The 15,492-nt window shown below is 49.1% G+C and overlaps 2 protein-coding genes across 2 annotated transcripts in view; both read left to right on the plus strand.

The window, feature by feature from the left end:
* The window catches only part of CLASRP (CLK4 associating serine/arginine rich protein), an 83,637-nt gene that overhangs the window by 11,568 nt on the left and 56,577 nt on the right, over nucleotides 1-15,492 (plus strand). The window lies entirely within an intron of this gene.
* Nucleotides 1-15,492, plus strand: part of RELB (RELB proto-oncogene, NF-kB subunit) — a 43,807-nt gene that overhangs the window by 3,647 nt on the left and 24,668 nt on the right. The window contains exons 3-4 of the mRNA XM_050772367.1: nucleotides 6,079-6,087; nucleotides 8,040-8,380. Coding sequence (XP_050628324.1) covers nucleotides 6,079-6,087; nucleotides 8,040-8,380 — 350 coding nt within the window. The remainder of the gene's footprint in view (nucleotides 1-6,078; nucleotides 6,088-8,039; nucleotides 8,381-15,492) is intronic.

Below are 15,492 nucleotides of genomic sequence, written 5' to 3' on the forward strand. Positions count from 1 at the left end.
GGGTGATAGAGCAAGAGACTCCGTCTCAGAAAAAACAACAAAAAAAACCATAATGTCCGGCCCCACCTCTCAAGTTTCTGATTCAGTAGGTTTGGGATGAGAAATTATTTGCATTTGTTTTTTTTTTTTTTTTTTTTTTTTCCGAGACAGAGTCTCGCTCTGTTGCCCAGGCTGGAGTGCAGTGGCGCAATCTCAGTTTACTGCAAGCTCCGCCTCGCAGGTTTACGCCATTCTCCTGCATCAGCTTCCCGAGCAGCTGGGACTGCAGGCGCCCACCACCACGCCCGGCTAAGTTTTTAGTAGAGACGGGGTTTCACTGTGTTAGCCAGGATAGTCTCGATCCCCTGACCTCATGATCTGCCCACCTCGGCCTCCCAAAGTGCTAGGATTACAGGCGTGAGCCACTGCGCCCGACAGATTATTTGCATTTTTAGCAAGCTCCCAAGAGATGCCGAGAACTACTAGTCTGTAAAGTTCCCCAGCCAAAATTCATTGCTGCCCAAGGAAATGCAGAATCTCAACCAAATTACGACATTTTTTCTTATATACATTTGCTGGGATTTGGAGGGCAGGGATAGTCCTATTGTTGTGAATACTCAGTGGCTCCAGTTAGCTGGGTCTGGGCCTTTCTCTGGAGATATAATCTTGGGATGGACCCCAGTTCTGGCTTGGCCATGGAAGTGAGGCCGGTTCCCCAAAAGGTCTGCAAGTTTAGGGAGGATGGCATCAGGGACAGACACTGCCCAAGCAGTGGTCCTGGGCAGGAACAAGGCTGACACCTTTTTTTTGAGACAGAATCTCACTCTGTCACCCAGCCTGGAGTGCAGTGTCACAATCTCTGCTCACTGCAACCTCCGCCTCCCAGGTTCAAGCGATTTTCCTGCCTCAGCCTCCCGAGTAGCTGAGATTATAGGCACATGCCACCATGTCCAACTAATTTTTGTATTTTTAGTAGAGACGGGGTTTTGCCATGTTGGCCAGGCTGGTCTGGAACTCCTGGCCTCAAGCAATCTGCCTGCCTTGGCCTCCCAAAGTGCTGGGATTACAGGCGTGAGCCACCGCGCCTGGCCAAGGCCGAGACTTTTCTGGTCCAAGACCTAGATCTTTGGTTTCAAATGAGAGTTATTTCTGATGTCATCCAGTCAATATATATTTATTGTGTGCCTGTTCTGTACCTGGCCTTGTGCTGAGCAGTGCTGAGAACAGCCCTAGCCCTGGGGTTCCCTACCTAGATGGGGAGGCAGACACATAAACAGTAAGTTAAATACGGGATTATAAAATGTGATAAGGGCTATGAAGAAAGCTTGGGATCGGGCCGGGCGCGGTGGCTCAAGCCTGTAATCCCAGCCCTTTGGGAGGCCGAGACGGGCGGATCACGAGGTCAGGAGATCGAGACCATCCTGGCTAACACGGTGAAACCCCGTCTCTACTAAAAAATGCAAAAAACTAGCCGGGCGAGGTGGCGGGCGCCTGTAGTCCCAGCTACCCGGGAGGCTGAGGCAGGAGAATGGCGTAAACCCGGGAGGCGGAGCTTGCAGTGAGCTGAGATCCGGCCACTACACTCCAGCCTGGGCGACAGAGCGAGACTCTGTCAAAAAAAAAAAAAAAAAAAAAAAAGAAAGCTTGGGGTCAATGATATTTAACAGCAGGGTGAGGATACGAGAACTAGTGGGATAGAATGGGGAGGAAAATTCTCCCCTTTTTTTGGAGGCAGAGTCTCATTCTGTCACCTACACTGGAGTGTAGTGGTGTGATCTAGGCTTACTGCAACCTCTGACTCCCAGGTTCAAGCAATCCTCCTGCCTCAGCCTCTCAAACAGCTGGGATTCCAGGCGTGTGCCACCACACCCAGCTGATTTTTGTACTTTCAGAGAGACAGGGTTTCACCATGTTGGCCAGGCTGGTCTCAAAATCCTGACCTCCACTGATCCAGCCACCTCGGCCTCCCAAAGTGCTGAGATTACAGGCATGAGCCACTGTACCCGGCCAGAAAATCCCCTTCATTTTGAAGGGTCAGACATATGCTGGACCCTGGGGATACAACGAGGAGAGACAGACATTATTCCCACTCTTCAATGCTCCCAGTCTATAGGAGACAGGTATGAGTCAGTATAATGTGAGGTCATGTGACATCCTCATCAGAGCCATGAAAACGATAAAACAGGCCGGGCGTGATGGCTTATGTGTGTAATCCCAGCACTTCAGGGGGCCAAGGTGGGTGGGTCACCTGAGGTCAGGAGTTCAAGACCAGCCTGATCAACATGGGAAAACCTCATCTCTACTAAAAATACAAAAATTAGCTGGGTGTGGTGGCAAGCCTGTAATCCCAGCTACTCGGGAGGCTGAGGCAGGAGAATCACTTGAATCCACGAGACAGAGGTTGTGGTGAGCCGAGATTGCGTCATTGCACTTCAGCCTGGGTGACAAGAGCAAAGTTCCATCTTAAAAAAAAAAAAAAAAAGAAAGAAATAAAATGATAAAAATAAAGGCACCTAACTTTAAGGGACTGGAATGGGGCATAAGGGGACTCTCTTGGATAAAATGGTCAGGGAAGAGCTGTCTAGGATGTGACATTTGACCAAGGACCTGAAGATGGAGGAGGAGGAAGTCATGCCATGCAAGGAACTGGGGGAAGAGCATTCAGGCAGAGACCAGCCTGTGCAAAGGCCGAGGCAGCACATACATAGTCAATTTCCTGCTCTCACATCTGCTCTCACATGGCCCATCCTGGCTGCCCCTGAATGATGGCAAGTCCATGTCAGGGGTAAGGGAGGAACTGCTATTTGAGCAGAAACTTGAATAATTTCCTGGCTAATAGAGGACTTGAGATAATATTAACCAAGCTTTCTGGAAGGTGTCGCATGGTCAGAACCTGTACTAAGCAGTTTACCTGTGTGATTCTGAATCCTCATGTTAGTTCCTGAAGTAGGAGGAAGCTCAGAGATGGTAAGTGACTTGCCCAAGGCTGCACAGCCAGTGAGTAACAGCTGAGATTCAAATCAACTCTATGTGACTCTACACTCCATGCTCTAAAATCATTCCCATGGCCGGGCATGGTGGCTCACACCTGTAATCCCAGCACTCTGGGAGGCTGAGGTGGGTGGATCCCTTGAGGCCGGGAGTTCGAAACCAGCCTGGCCAACATGGTCAACGTCCGTCTCTCCTAAAAGTACAAAAATTAGCCAGGCATGGTGGTGCGAGACTCTATTCCCAGCTACTCAGGAGGCTGAGGCAGGAGAATCTCTTGAACCTGGGAGGCAGAGGTTGCAGTGAGCCGAGATCCTCTCGCTGCACTCCAGCCTGGGCAACAGAGCAACAGTCTGTCTCAAAAAAATAAATAAATAAAGAGAAGAGAGGAAAAGAAAAGAAAACCATGCTATCCAACTTCTCCATTTTACAGACAGATAAACTCGGACCCTAGAAAGGAGGATTCTCTAGGACTTAAGTCCATACAACAGCATCTTACAAACCCTCTCCAGTAACAGCCAGCATTTGCATAGTGCCTACTATGTGGCAGTTCTAAATGCTTCCGATGTGCTCTTTAATTTTTAAAATTTTAAGGCTGGGCACAGTGGCTCATGCCTGTAATCCCAGCACTTTGGGAGGCCACGGTGGGTGAGTCACTTGAGATCAGGAATTCGAGACCAGCCTGGCCAATATGGTGAAACCCTGTCTCTACTAAAAATACAAAAAAAAAAAAAAAAAAAATTAGTCGGGCATGGTGGCGTGCACCTGTAATCCCAGCTACTCAGAAGGCTGAGACACAAGAATCGCTTGAACCTGGGAGGCAGAGGTTGCAGTGAGCCAAGATTGCACCACTGTACTCCAGCCTGGGTGACAGAGCAAGACTCCATCTCAAAAAATAAAAAATAGGCCGGGCGTGGTGGCTCACGCCTGTAATCCCAGCACTTTAGGAGGCCAAGGTGTGCAAATCACAAGGTCGGGAGATTGAGACCAGCCTGACCAACATGGTGAGACACGTCTCTACTAAAAATACAAAAAAATTTTTTAAAAAAATAGCCGGGTGTGGTGGTTTGCGCCTGTAATCCCAGCTACTCGGGAGGCTGAGGCAAGAGAATCACTTGAACCCGGGAGGCGGAGGTTGCAGTGAGCCGAGATCGTGCCACTGCACTCCAGCCTGGGTGACGGAGCGAGAGTCCATCTCAAAAAAATAAAAATAAAATAAAATAAAATTTTAGGCCGGGCGCGGTGGCTCACGCCTGTAATCCCAGCACTTTGGGAGGCCGAGGCGGGCGGATCACAAGGTCAGGAGATCGAGACCACGGTGAAACCCCGTCTCTACTAAAAATACAAAAAAAATGAGCCGGGCGCAGTGGCGGGCGCCTGTAGTCCCAGCTACTCGGGAGGCTGGGGCAATAGAATGGCGTGAACCCAGGAGGCGGAGCTTGCAGTGAGCCAGGATCGCGCCACTACACTCCAGCTTGGGCGACAGAGCAAGACTCCGTCTCAAAAAAAAAAAAAAAAAAAAAAAAAAAAAATTTTAAATAAAAGTATCTTAGCCCAACAACATAGGCATTATTATTGTGCCCATTTTACAGATGAAGAAACCAAGGCACAAAAAGGTGAAGTAATAGGCTTATGGCCACACAACTAGAAAGTTGCAGAGCCAGGATTTGAACAGAGGCAGTGAACACAGAGCTCCAGCACAGCCGCCCAGGACTCAGTCTCCCCCTACAGCCCGGGAGCCAAAGTCTAACTCTGTCTTTGGGTCCCCAGGTTCATCCAGCACAGATGCCTAAGAAGGATTTTCCCAGTTCAAGTTACTTGAGGTTGGCCCTGCCAGTGACCTAGAGTGTGTCCCTTCCTCTCTGCCAGCCTTAGTATCCCCATCTGCCAAGTGAGGGGGACCTTGGCACCCTACTGGCTTCACAGATCTCATGAGATAAGGGGTGCAGGAAAACTGCCTTTTAAGGGGCAAAGGTCTGGCTGCCAGGAGCCACTCCCTGAGAACAGAGGACAGATCTAGCAGCTGAGCAGGTTCACGTCTATAAATCCTCAGCCAGAGACCAGCGCAGGCAGCCCTGGGTGGGACACCTGGCTGCAGCTGCCTTCCTTTGCTGTGTGATTCTAAGGTTCACTGGTGGCCTCTGGGCTTCCCCTTGTCCTGTCTGTGGAATGATGGGAGGTTGGTTTCGATTCCTCCACGATTCTGTCAAGGGCTGAGCTTTCCTGGGGAGGTGAAAAGGGGCTTCCCTGAGGACCCAGCATTACTGTACCTCCTCCCTCAGGAAGCAGGGGTGAATCTGGGATTTTTGGGTGGGCACTGTGGGAGGACAGGGCTGAGGTACAGAGCAAGAGGCTGCCTGGGTTCAGATCAGCCTCTTTGCATCTTTTTCATTGTTGTTTGTTTTTGAGACAGTCTCACTCTGTCGTCCAGGCTGGAGTGCAGTGACGCGATCTCAGCTCACTGCAAACTCTGCCTCCTGAGTTCAATCGATTATCCTGCCTCAGCCTCCCAAGTAGCTGGGATTACAGGCGCCCACGATGACGCCCAGCTAATTTTTGTATTTTTAGTAGAGACCAGGTTTCACCATGTTGGCCAGGCTGGTCTCGAACTCCTGATCTCAAGTGATCTGCCCACCTCAGCCTCCCAAAGTGCTGGGATTACAGGCGTGAGCCACTGGGCCCGGCCACCTCTTTGTATCTTTAAACACCAGCCAGTGACCTCCAGGACCCTGGGGTGTACTTCAGGGAGGAAGCATACCCCAATTTGTTTAGAAATTTGGGCATCCACTTTTTCCTGGTGACAAGGCCCTTTTCTAGTGGGTTCCCAAAAAGACTTCAAAATCCCTGGTCTAAATGTTTTTTGGGAGGTATTTGACTTAGTTTGAGGATGCTGGGACCCCAACATTAGAGGTTGAAAGGATGGTAGCCCAGAGGGGAAGATGAGGTTTGGGGTTTAGTGCCCCAGCAAGTCAGAGCCCAGGGTTTCCCAGGACGGAGGAAGATGGAAGGGTCACAGGAGGGACAGGGTTGGGGAATCTGTCTTAAAAGCTGAAAAGTTGTGACCACTTTCTGGACCTTACCTTTCTCTTTCTCTTTCTCTTCCTTCCACAGATGAATTGGGTGAGTATCACAGGGCAGGTTTGCGGGGAGGCTGAGGGACCCAGGTGCCTGCAGAAGGGGCCTTGGCCTTCCTTGTTCAGTGGGGGTGGGGGAGAGGTGTCACTGTGGGACTTCCAGGACTGTGGAGGGATTTGAACGAAGTCATGCTCCTAAGGTACTTAGCAGTGCTTGACACTTGGAAAACACTCAGCAGGCCAGGGGCCGTGGCTCATGCCTGTAATCCTGGCACTTTGGGAGGCAGAGGCAGGAAGACTGCTTGAGGCCAGAAGTTCAGGACTAGCCTGGGTAACACAGTGAGACCCCATCTCTACACAAAATTTTTTAAAATTAGGCAGGCATGATGGTGCACACCTGTAGTCCCAGCTGCTGGGGAGACTGAAGTAGGAAGATCACCTGAGCCTAGGAGGTCACCTCGGAGGCCGAGGCTGCAGTGAGCTATGATTGCACCACTGCACTGCAGCCTGGGCAGCAGAGCAAGACCTCGTCTCAAAAAGAAAACCAATTAAAATAATGCTATTAATCCCCTCAGGAGTACAGACAGACACTGTTCTAGGCCCTGGGGATTCAGCCATGAACAAAACTAAGTCCCTGCCCTCACAGAGCTGATAACCCAGTCGGGGAGACAGAGCAAAATGAATAGATGAGCAAGATCATGTTAGCCTGGGCTGAGAGCTGTGAAGAAAATAAACAGGACGAGGGAGAGCTGGCCTGGGGAAGACACATTAGGTCAGGCCTTTCTGAAGAGATAACATACGAGCTGAGACCAGGAGAAGCAGCCAGCATGGGTTGAATGGGGGACCGTGCGGAATAGGCAGTTGGAGGAGCAAGTTCTTTCTTATTTATTTAAGTTATTTTTTCAGACAGTCTTGCTCTGTCGCCCAGGCTGGAGTGCAGTGGTGCTATCTCAGCTCACTGCAACCTCCGCTTCCTAGGTTCAAGCAGTTCTTCTGCCTCCTGTCTTCCGAGTAGCTGGGATTACAGGCATGCGCCACCACGCCCAGCTAATTTTTGTATTTATTGATTTATTTATTTAGAGATGGAATTTCGCTCTTGTTGCCCAGGCTGGAGTGCAATGGCACGATCTTGGCTCACTGCAACCTCCACCTCCCGGGTTCAAGTGATTCTCCTGCCTCTGCCTCCCGAGTAGCTGGGACTACAGGCACACATCACCATGCCCAATTTGTGTATATATATATATTTTTTTGTTTGTTTTGTTTTGTTTTGTTTTTTGAGACAGAGTTTTGCTGTGTCGCCCAGGCTGGGGTGCAGTGGCATGATCTTGGCTCACTGCAAGCTCCACCTCCCAGGTTCACGCCATTCTCCTGCCTCAGCCTCCTGAGTAGCTGGGACTACAGGCGTGTGCTACCACGCCTGGCTAATTTTTTTTATTTTTAGTAGAGACAGGGTTTCACTGCGTTAGCCAGGATGGTCCGAATCTCCTGACCTCGTGATCCACCAGCCTTGGCCTCCCAAAGTGCTGGGATTACAGGCGTGAGCCCCTGCGCCCGGCCTATTATTTATTTATTTAGAGACGGAGTCTTGCTCTGTCGCCTAGGCTGGAGTGCAGTGGCGCGATCTTGGCTCACTGTAATGTCCGCCTCCTGGGTTCAAGCTGTTCTCCTGCCTCAGCCTCCCGAGTAGCTGGGATTACAGACGTGGGAGACCATGTGGGCTAATTTTTGTAGAGACGGGGTTTCACTACGTTGGCCAGGCTGGTCTCGAACTCCTGACCTCTATTGATTCACCCACCTCGGCCTCCCAAGGTGCTGGGATTACAGGCGTGAGCCACCGCATCTGGCCTCCCTGACTGTGTGTGTGTGTGTGTGTGTGTGTGTGTGTGTGTGTGAGATAAATGGGATGGAAAATGTCTTGGGGGTAATCAAGCGTTTTTGTTTTTTTTTTTTTAATTTTTAAAGAATCGGAGTCACCACCCGTTTTTTCTTCTCCCGCAGAGATAATCGATGAGTACATCAAGGAGAACGGCTTCGGCCTGGACGGGGGGCAGCCGGGCCCGGGCGAGGGGCTGCCGCGCCTGGTGTCTCGCGGGGCGGCCTCGCTGAGCACGGTCACCCTTGGCCCTGTGGCGCCCCCAGCCACGCCGCCGCCCTGGGGCTGCCCCCTGGGCAGGCTGGTGCCGCCCGCGCAGGGCCCAGGCCCGCAGCCGCACCTGGTCATCACCGAGCAACCCAAGCAGCGCGGAATGCGCTTCCGCTACGAGTGCGAGGGCCGCTCGGCCGGCAGCATCCTTGGGGAGAGCAGCACCGAGGCCAGCAAGACGCTGCCCGCCATAGAGGTGGGCCCGGCGAGCGGCCCCGGGCGGGTGGGACTGGGTCTTCCCCTGCACCCTGGAGCCATCCGCATGCATTTATACGTTTATTTGATGGTGGCTAATATTACTGTTATTGGTGGACCAGATATTAATTATACTATCACCTGGCCTGGAATCCAAAAGATTCAGAAAAAAGGAGGGGTCGGACATTTGGCTGGGCACGGTGGCTCACCCCTGTAATCCCAGTACTTTGGGAGGCCGAGGCGGGCGGATCCCCTGATGTCAGGAGTTCAAGACCAGCCTGGCCAACATGGTGAAACCCTATTTGTACTAAAAGTACACAAATTAGCCGGGTGTGGTGGCACAATCCCAGCTATTTAGGAGGCCGAGGTGGGAGGATCACCTGAGCCCAGGGAGGTGCAGGCAGCCGTGAGCTAAGATTGCACCACTGCACAGCAGTCTGAGTAACAGAGTAAGACCTTGTCTCAACAAAAAAAAAAAAAAAAAAAAAAAAGAAAAAGAAAAAATGAAGGTAGTGCACGGTGCGGTGGCTCAGGCTTGTAATTCTAGCACTTTGGGAGGTTGAGGCAAGCGGATCACTTGAGATCAGGAGTTCTAGATGAGCCTGGGCAAGATGGCAAAACCCCATTTCTAGAAAAAATATAAAAATTAGCCAGGCATGGTGGCACATGGCTGTAGTCCTAGCTACATGGTAGGACTGAGGTAGGAGGATTGCTTGAGCCTAGGATGTCAAGGCTACAGTGAGCCAAGATTGCACCACTGCATTCCAGCCTGGGCAACAGAGCAAGACCCTGCCTCAATTAAAAAAAAACAAATATATATATATATATATACACACATACACACTGGAAGTAAAAAACGCAAAGGTGATTACTTTTGGCAGGGTATTAACATGTTAATAAGGTACAGGTAAGTTGTTTTTTTTTTTTTTTTTTTTTTTTGAGATGGAATTTTGTTCTGTTGCCCAGGCTGGAGTGCAGTGGTGTGATCTCGGCTCACTGCAACCTCCATCTTCTGGGTGCAAGTGATTCTCCTGCCTCAGCCTCCCGAGTAGCTGGGATTACAGGTCCACCACCGCACCTGGCTAATTTTTGTATTTCTTAGTAGAGATGTGGTTTTGCCGTGTTGGCCAGGCCGGTCTTGAACTCCTGACCTAAAGTGATCCACATGCCTTGGCCTTCCAGAGTGCTGGGATTACAGGTGTGAGCCACCATGCCTGGCCTCTTTGGTGTCTGTTAATCTGGATCTGTTCTTCAATCTGTCTTTGTGTTTCGTGACATGAACACTTGTGGAGAACAGGATGGATGTTTTGTAGAATGTCCCACATTCTGAGGCCAGGTGTTGTGGCTCATGTCTGTAATCCTAGCACTTTGGGAGGCCGAGGCAGGCGGATCACCTGAGGTCGGGAGTTCGAGACCACTCTGGCCAACATGGAGAAACCCCGTCTCTACTGAAAATACGAAATACAGGGCATGGTGGCATACGCCTGTAATCCCAGCTACTGATGCAGGAGAATCACTTGAATCTGGGAGGCAGAGGTTGTGATGAGCCAAGATCCTGCCATTGCTTTTCAGCCTGAGCGACAAGAGTGAAACTCCTTCTAAAAAAGAAAAATAACGCCTGTAATCCCAGCACTTTGGGAGGCTGAGGCGGGCGGATCCCGAGGTCAGGAGATCGAGACCATCCTGGCTAACACGGTGAAACCCTGCCTCTACTAAAAATACAAAAAATTAGCCGGGTATGGTGGTGGGCGCCTATAGTCCCAGCTACTCCGGAGACTGAGGCAGGAGAATGGCGTGAACCCGGGAGGCAGAGCTTGCAGTGAGCTGAGATCTGGCCACTGCACTCCAGCCTGGGCAACAGAGCGAGACTCCCTCTCAAAAACAAAACAAAAAACAAACAAAAAAGAATGTCCCACATTCTGGGTTTGTTGCCTGTTTCCAGATTAGGTCAGGTTATGCATTTTTGGCAGAAACACTCCAGCAGTGATGCTGTGGCCTTCTCAGTGTCTCACATCAAGGGGCGTGGGATGTTGTTAGTCCCAATATTGGTGATGCTGAGTTGGATCCTGCAGCTAATGTGGTGATGATCAGGTCTCTCCATGATAAAGATACAACTTTCCCTTTGTAATGAATTAGTAAGTTATCTATGAGATGATATTCTGAGACTGTATTATCTCATGTTTAACTGTATTCCCCAACTTTTAATTTCTAAGGCGTTTTTTTGGAGACAGGGTCTCTCTCTGTCACACAGTCTGGAGTAAAGTGGCACAAGCACAGCTCACTGCTGCGTCCACCTCCCAGGCAAGAGATCCTCCCACCTCAGCCTCCTGAGTAGCTGGGACTACAGGTGCGTGCCACTGTGCCTGGCTAATTTTCGTATTTTTTTGAAGAGTCGGCATCTCGCCATGTTGTCCAGTCTGGTCTTGAGCTTCTGGCCTCAAGCAATTCTCCCACTTTGGCCTCCTAAAGTGCTAGAATTACATGTGTGAACCACCACACCGGCCTAATTTCTAAGTCTTTCCAGGCAGTTATTCTGGCTGGCTCAGAGTTTTGTTTTTTTTGTTTGTTTGTTTGTTTGTTTGTTTTTTATGAAATCTTGCTCTGTCACCCAGGCTGGAGTGCAATGGTGCAATCTCAGCTCACTGCAACCTCTGCCTCCTGAGTTCAAGCGATTCTCCCTTATCAGCCTCCCAAGCAGCTGGGATTACAGGCACATGCCATGAGGCCTGGCTAATTTTTTGTACTTTTAGTAGAGACGGGGTTTCACCATGTTGGCCAGGCTGGTCTTGAACTTCTGACCCCAAGAGATCTGTCTGCCTCGGCTTCCCAAAGTGCTGGGATTATAGTTGTGAGCCACCGCGCTCGGCCCCCAGAGTTGGTTTTTATTTCCAAGATTTAGAATGGTAAATGCCTAACCATAGGGAATGACCTGTCTCCAAATCTGGATTCAGGATTTTTTTTTTTTTTTTTTTTTTTTGAGACAGAGTCTTGCTGTGTTGCCCAGGCTGGAGTGCAGTGGTGCGATCTCAGCTCACTGCAACTTCCACCTCCCGGGTTCAAGCGATTCTCCTGTCTTAGCCTCCCAAGTAGCTGGGATTACAGGTGTGCGCCACCATGCCCAGCTAATTTTTTAATTTTTAGTAGAGACAGGGTTTCACCATGTTGGCCAGGCTGATGTCAAACTCCTGCCCTCAGGTGATCCACCTGCCTCGGCCTCCCAAAGTGCTGGGATTACAGGTGTGAGCCACCACGGGTGGCCTGGATTCAGGATTTTTATCCCCATCTTCAGAGTAGGAAACTGAGGTTAAAAGAGGGGCAGTTACCTGCACAGGGCACACAGCAAGTTTACTCTAGTAATTGGCGCTGTTTAGTAATTACCGCCATTTGCTGAGTGCTTCCGTGTACCAGGTACTTTGCATACTATGGATACCTATTTTACAAATAAAGACAGTAAGACCTGAGAGGTTTATCTTGTAGATGGCCAGTGGTAGAGCCTGGATTTGGTGCCAGGTCTGACTTATTCTAAAGCCTAATGGGCCAGGCATGGTGGCTCATGCCTGTGATCCCAGCACCTTGGGAGGCTAAAGCAGGAGGATCACTTCAGGCAAGGAGTTCAAGACAAGCCCAGGTGACATGGCAAGATGCCCGTCTCTATAAAAACAAAAAAAGTTAGCTAGGTGTGGTGGCTTGTGCCTGGGGTCCCAGCACCGTGGGAGGCTTAATGGGGAGGATTGCCTGAGCCTGGGAAGTGGAGGCTGCAGTGAGCCATGATCATACCACTGCACTCCAGTCTGGGTGATAGAGCAAGATGCTGTCTCAAAAAAAAAAAAAAAAACTAAAGTCTAATGTCTTTTCCACAGTCCCAACTGACATCTCAAGGATGAAAAACTTTCAGTCCTGGAGTCTGCGTGAGTCCTGAGACTGTTGACTCTAAGCTTTTCAGAATTTCCTAATATTACAGCAGGGAGCTGGTTAAATGAATGGTTTTAACAGTATCTGACCCACTGAGATTTGTAGACAATATTACCTACCTCTCCTCACAGTCACTCCCAAAGTCCATATTTTTATTATTATTATTATTATTATTATTATTATTATTTTGAGAGGGAGTCTCGCTCTGTCACCCAGGCTAGAGTGCAGTGGTATGCAACCTCCGCCTACTGAGTTCAAGCACTTCTCCTGTCTCAGCCTCCCAGGTAGCTGAGATTACAGGTGCCTGCCACTAGGCCCAGCTAATTTTTGTATTTCTAGTAGAGATGGGGTTTCACCATGTTGGCCAAGCTGGTCTCGAACTCCTGACCTCAAGTGATCTGCCTGCCTGGGCCTCCCACAGTGCTGGGATACAGGCATAAGCTGCTGCACTTGGCCAAAACTCCATATTTTATACCAAACTGTAGTATAAAAAAGAAAAAGAAAAGGAAATCAATACAGCCTATATAATCACATTTATTTCAATATGTAAATGCCCCACAGGATATATGAGGAAGGTGGCAGTTGTTTGTGACTATATATAGGCTCCTTGTTAATGCCGTGGCCACAAATGCAGCCTGACCCAGCTGCGCAGACTTGGTGACTTAAATGTCACACGTGCAGGGTTGCGGTTGGTGAGGGGATTTTCCAAAGTGGCGAACAACTCTTGGTCTAAACAATTAGCGTGCTGGTTGCAATCCTTGAAAATTCGGTGGGTATTACAGTTATAGGAAACTCAAGGCTGGGTGACAAAGTTAGACTTCATCTCAAAAAAAAAAAAAAAAAATTATGGGAAAGAATATTATTTGTGTCAAACAGAGCAAGGGCCAGGTGTGATGCATGCCTGTAAGCCCAGCAGTTTGGGAGGCTAAGGTGGAAGGATTGCTTGAGTCTGGGAGGCGGAGGTTGCAATGAGCTGAGATCATGCCATTGCACTCCAGCCTGGGCGAGATCCTGTCTCAAAAAACAACCAACCAACCAACTCAACAGCAATAGAGCACGTTTCTGGGATCTGATCATTTTAAACAGGTTTCTTACTGACTTGAATCTTTGGCGGGATATTCAGAAGCCTTGCTGGATGTGGGATGGCTGTGCGGGACTGTCTCTGGTATTATAAACTGTCCAGTGTATATGGTCCTGTCTACTTGCGGTGGGGTCCACATCACAGTGTCAACCAGCCACCCCCAAAATGCCATTTTTCCCCTAGGGGGCAGCACTCCACCACTGAGACCAATAGTTAATGGTATTTTAGAGGCTTGGGCTTTAGAAGTTCAGAGAGTCTTTGATGCCAGCAGGGCTGAGCCGGTGACTCAGAGATGCCAAGTGGGACTGGCCCTATCTAACGGGGCTGGTTTTTATTTGCTGCTGCCTGCGGCTGCTGAGCAAAAACTCTGGCTTCATTTGCTAAAACCTCATTTAAAATAAAAAAAAAATCTGGGGAGGCTGAGGTGGGCGGAGCACCTGAGATCAGGAGTTTGAGGGCCCGGAGGCTGAGATCACACTATTGCACTCCAGCCTGGACAACAGAGCGAGAATCTGTCTCAAAAAAAAAAAAAAAAAAAAAAAAAAGCGTGGTGGCTCAAGCCTGTAATCCCAGCACTTTGGGAGGCCGAGGCGGGCGGATCACAAGGTCAGGAGATCGAGACCACAGTGAAACCCCGTCTCTACTAAAAATACAAAAAATTAGCCGGGCGCGGTGGCGGGCGCCTGTAGTCCCAGCTACTCAGGAGGCTGAGGCAGGAGAATGGCGGGAACCCGGGAGGCGGAGCTTGCAGTGAGCCGAGATCTCGCCACTGTACTGCACTCCGGCCTGGGCAACAGAGCAAGACTCCGTCTCAAAAAAAAAAAAAAAAAAAAAACTCTGGAAATCTGAAATAACGTGATGTCTTATAATTTTAATTGTGGGCTCCAAGTTTTCCTTTTTTAGTTGGAAAAAAAAGTTTTAGTTTTTTCCTGTCTAGTTTTTGTTTTATTTTATTGAGGTATAATTGATGTAAGAAAAATTGCACATACTTAATTTATACATTTTGATAAATTTGTTATTATTCCTTTTTTTTTTTTTTTTTTTTTGAGACAGAGTTTCGCTCTTGTTGCCCAGGCTGGAGTGCAATGGGCCAGTCTCAGCTCACTGCAACCTCCGCCTCCCGGGTTCAAGCGATTCTCCTGCCTCAGCCTCCCGAGTAGCTGGGATCAGGCTTATGCCACCATGCCCTGCTAATTTTGTATTTTTAGTAGAGACAGGATTTCTCCATGTTGGTCAGGCTGGTCTCGAATTCCCGACCTCAGGTGATTGGCCCACCTCAGCTTCCCAAAGTGCTGGGATTATAGGTATGAGCCACCACGCTCGGCTGAAAGGTGAGTGTCTTTCATCTATATTCACCGGTTGACATTTTGCCACATTTGCTATGTCTCTTTTTTTGTCTCCGCACAGGCAAATATACACACACAGATAGATACATTTTTATTTTGTTTTGAGACAAGGTCTTGCTCTGTTGCCCAGGCTGGAGTGCAGTGATGCAATCACAGCTCACTGAAGCCTGGTCCTTCAGGGTTCAAGCATTCCCACCTTAGCCTCCTGAGTACCTGGGACTACAGGTGCATTCCACCACACCTGGCTAATTTTTGTATTTTTAATAGAGATGGGGTCTGACCATGTCGCCCAGGCTGGTCTTGAACTCCTGTGCTGAAGCAACCTACCTTCCTTGGCCTCCGAAAAGTGCTGGGATTACAGGTGTGAGCCACCATGCCTGGCCCACACATAGTTTTTTTGATGAATCATTTACAAATGAATGGTAGCCATCATGCTACTTCACCCCTAAATTGTTCAGTATGCATCTCCTAATAATAATCTCCTCTGTAGCTACAATCTCATTAATCACCCCTAGGAAAATCAGTAATCCCGTCAAATCATGTAATAAATATACAGTCCATATTTCAATTTCCCAATTGTTCCCAAAATGTGTTTTATTGTTATTTCTTCCTCCTCAATCCAGGATCTAACCAAGGATCATGTTGCATTTGGTTGTCCTATCTCATTAGTCTCTTTCCTTCTCCCTTTATTTATGTATTTATGTATTTACTTATTTTTTGAGAAAGAGTCTTGCTTTGTTACCCAGGCTGGAGTGCAATGGCACGATCTGGGCC

This window comes from Macaca thibetana, chromosome 19, assembly GCF_024542745.1.
Source record: "Macaca thibetana thibetana isolate TM-01 chromosome 19, ASM2454274v1, whole genome shotgun sequence".
Classification (NCBI taxonomy): Eukaryota; Metazoa; Chordata; class Mammalia; order Primates; family Cercopithecidae; genus Macaca; species Macaca thibetana.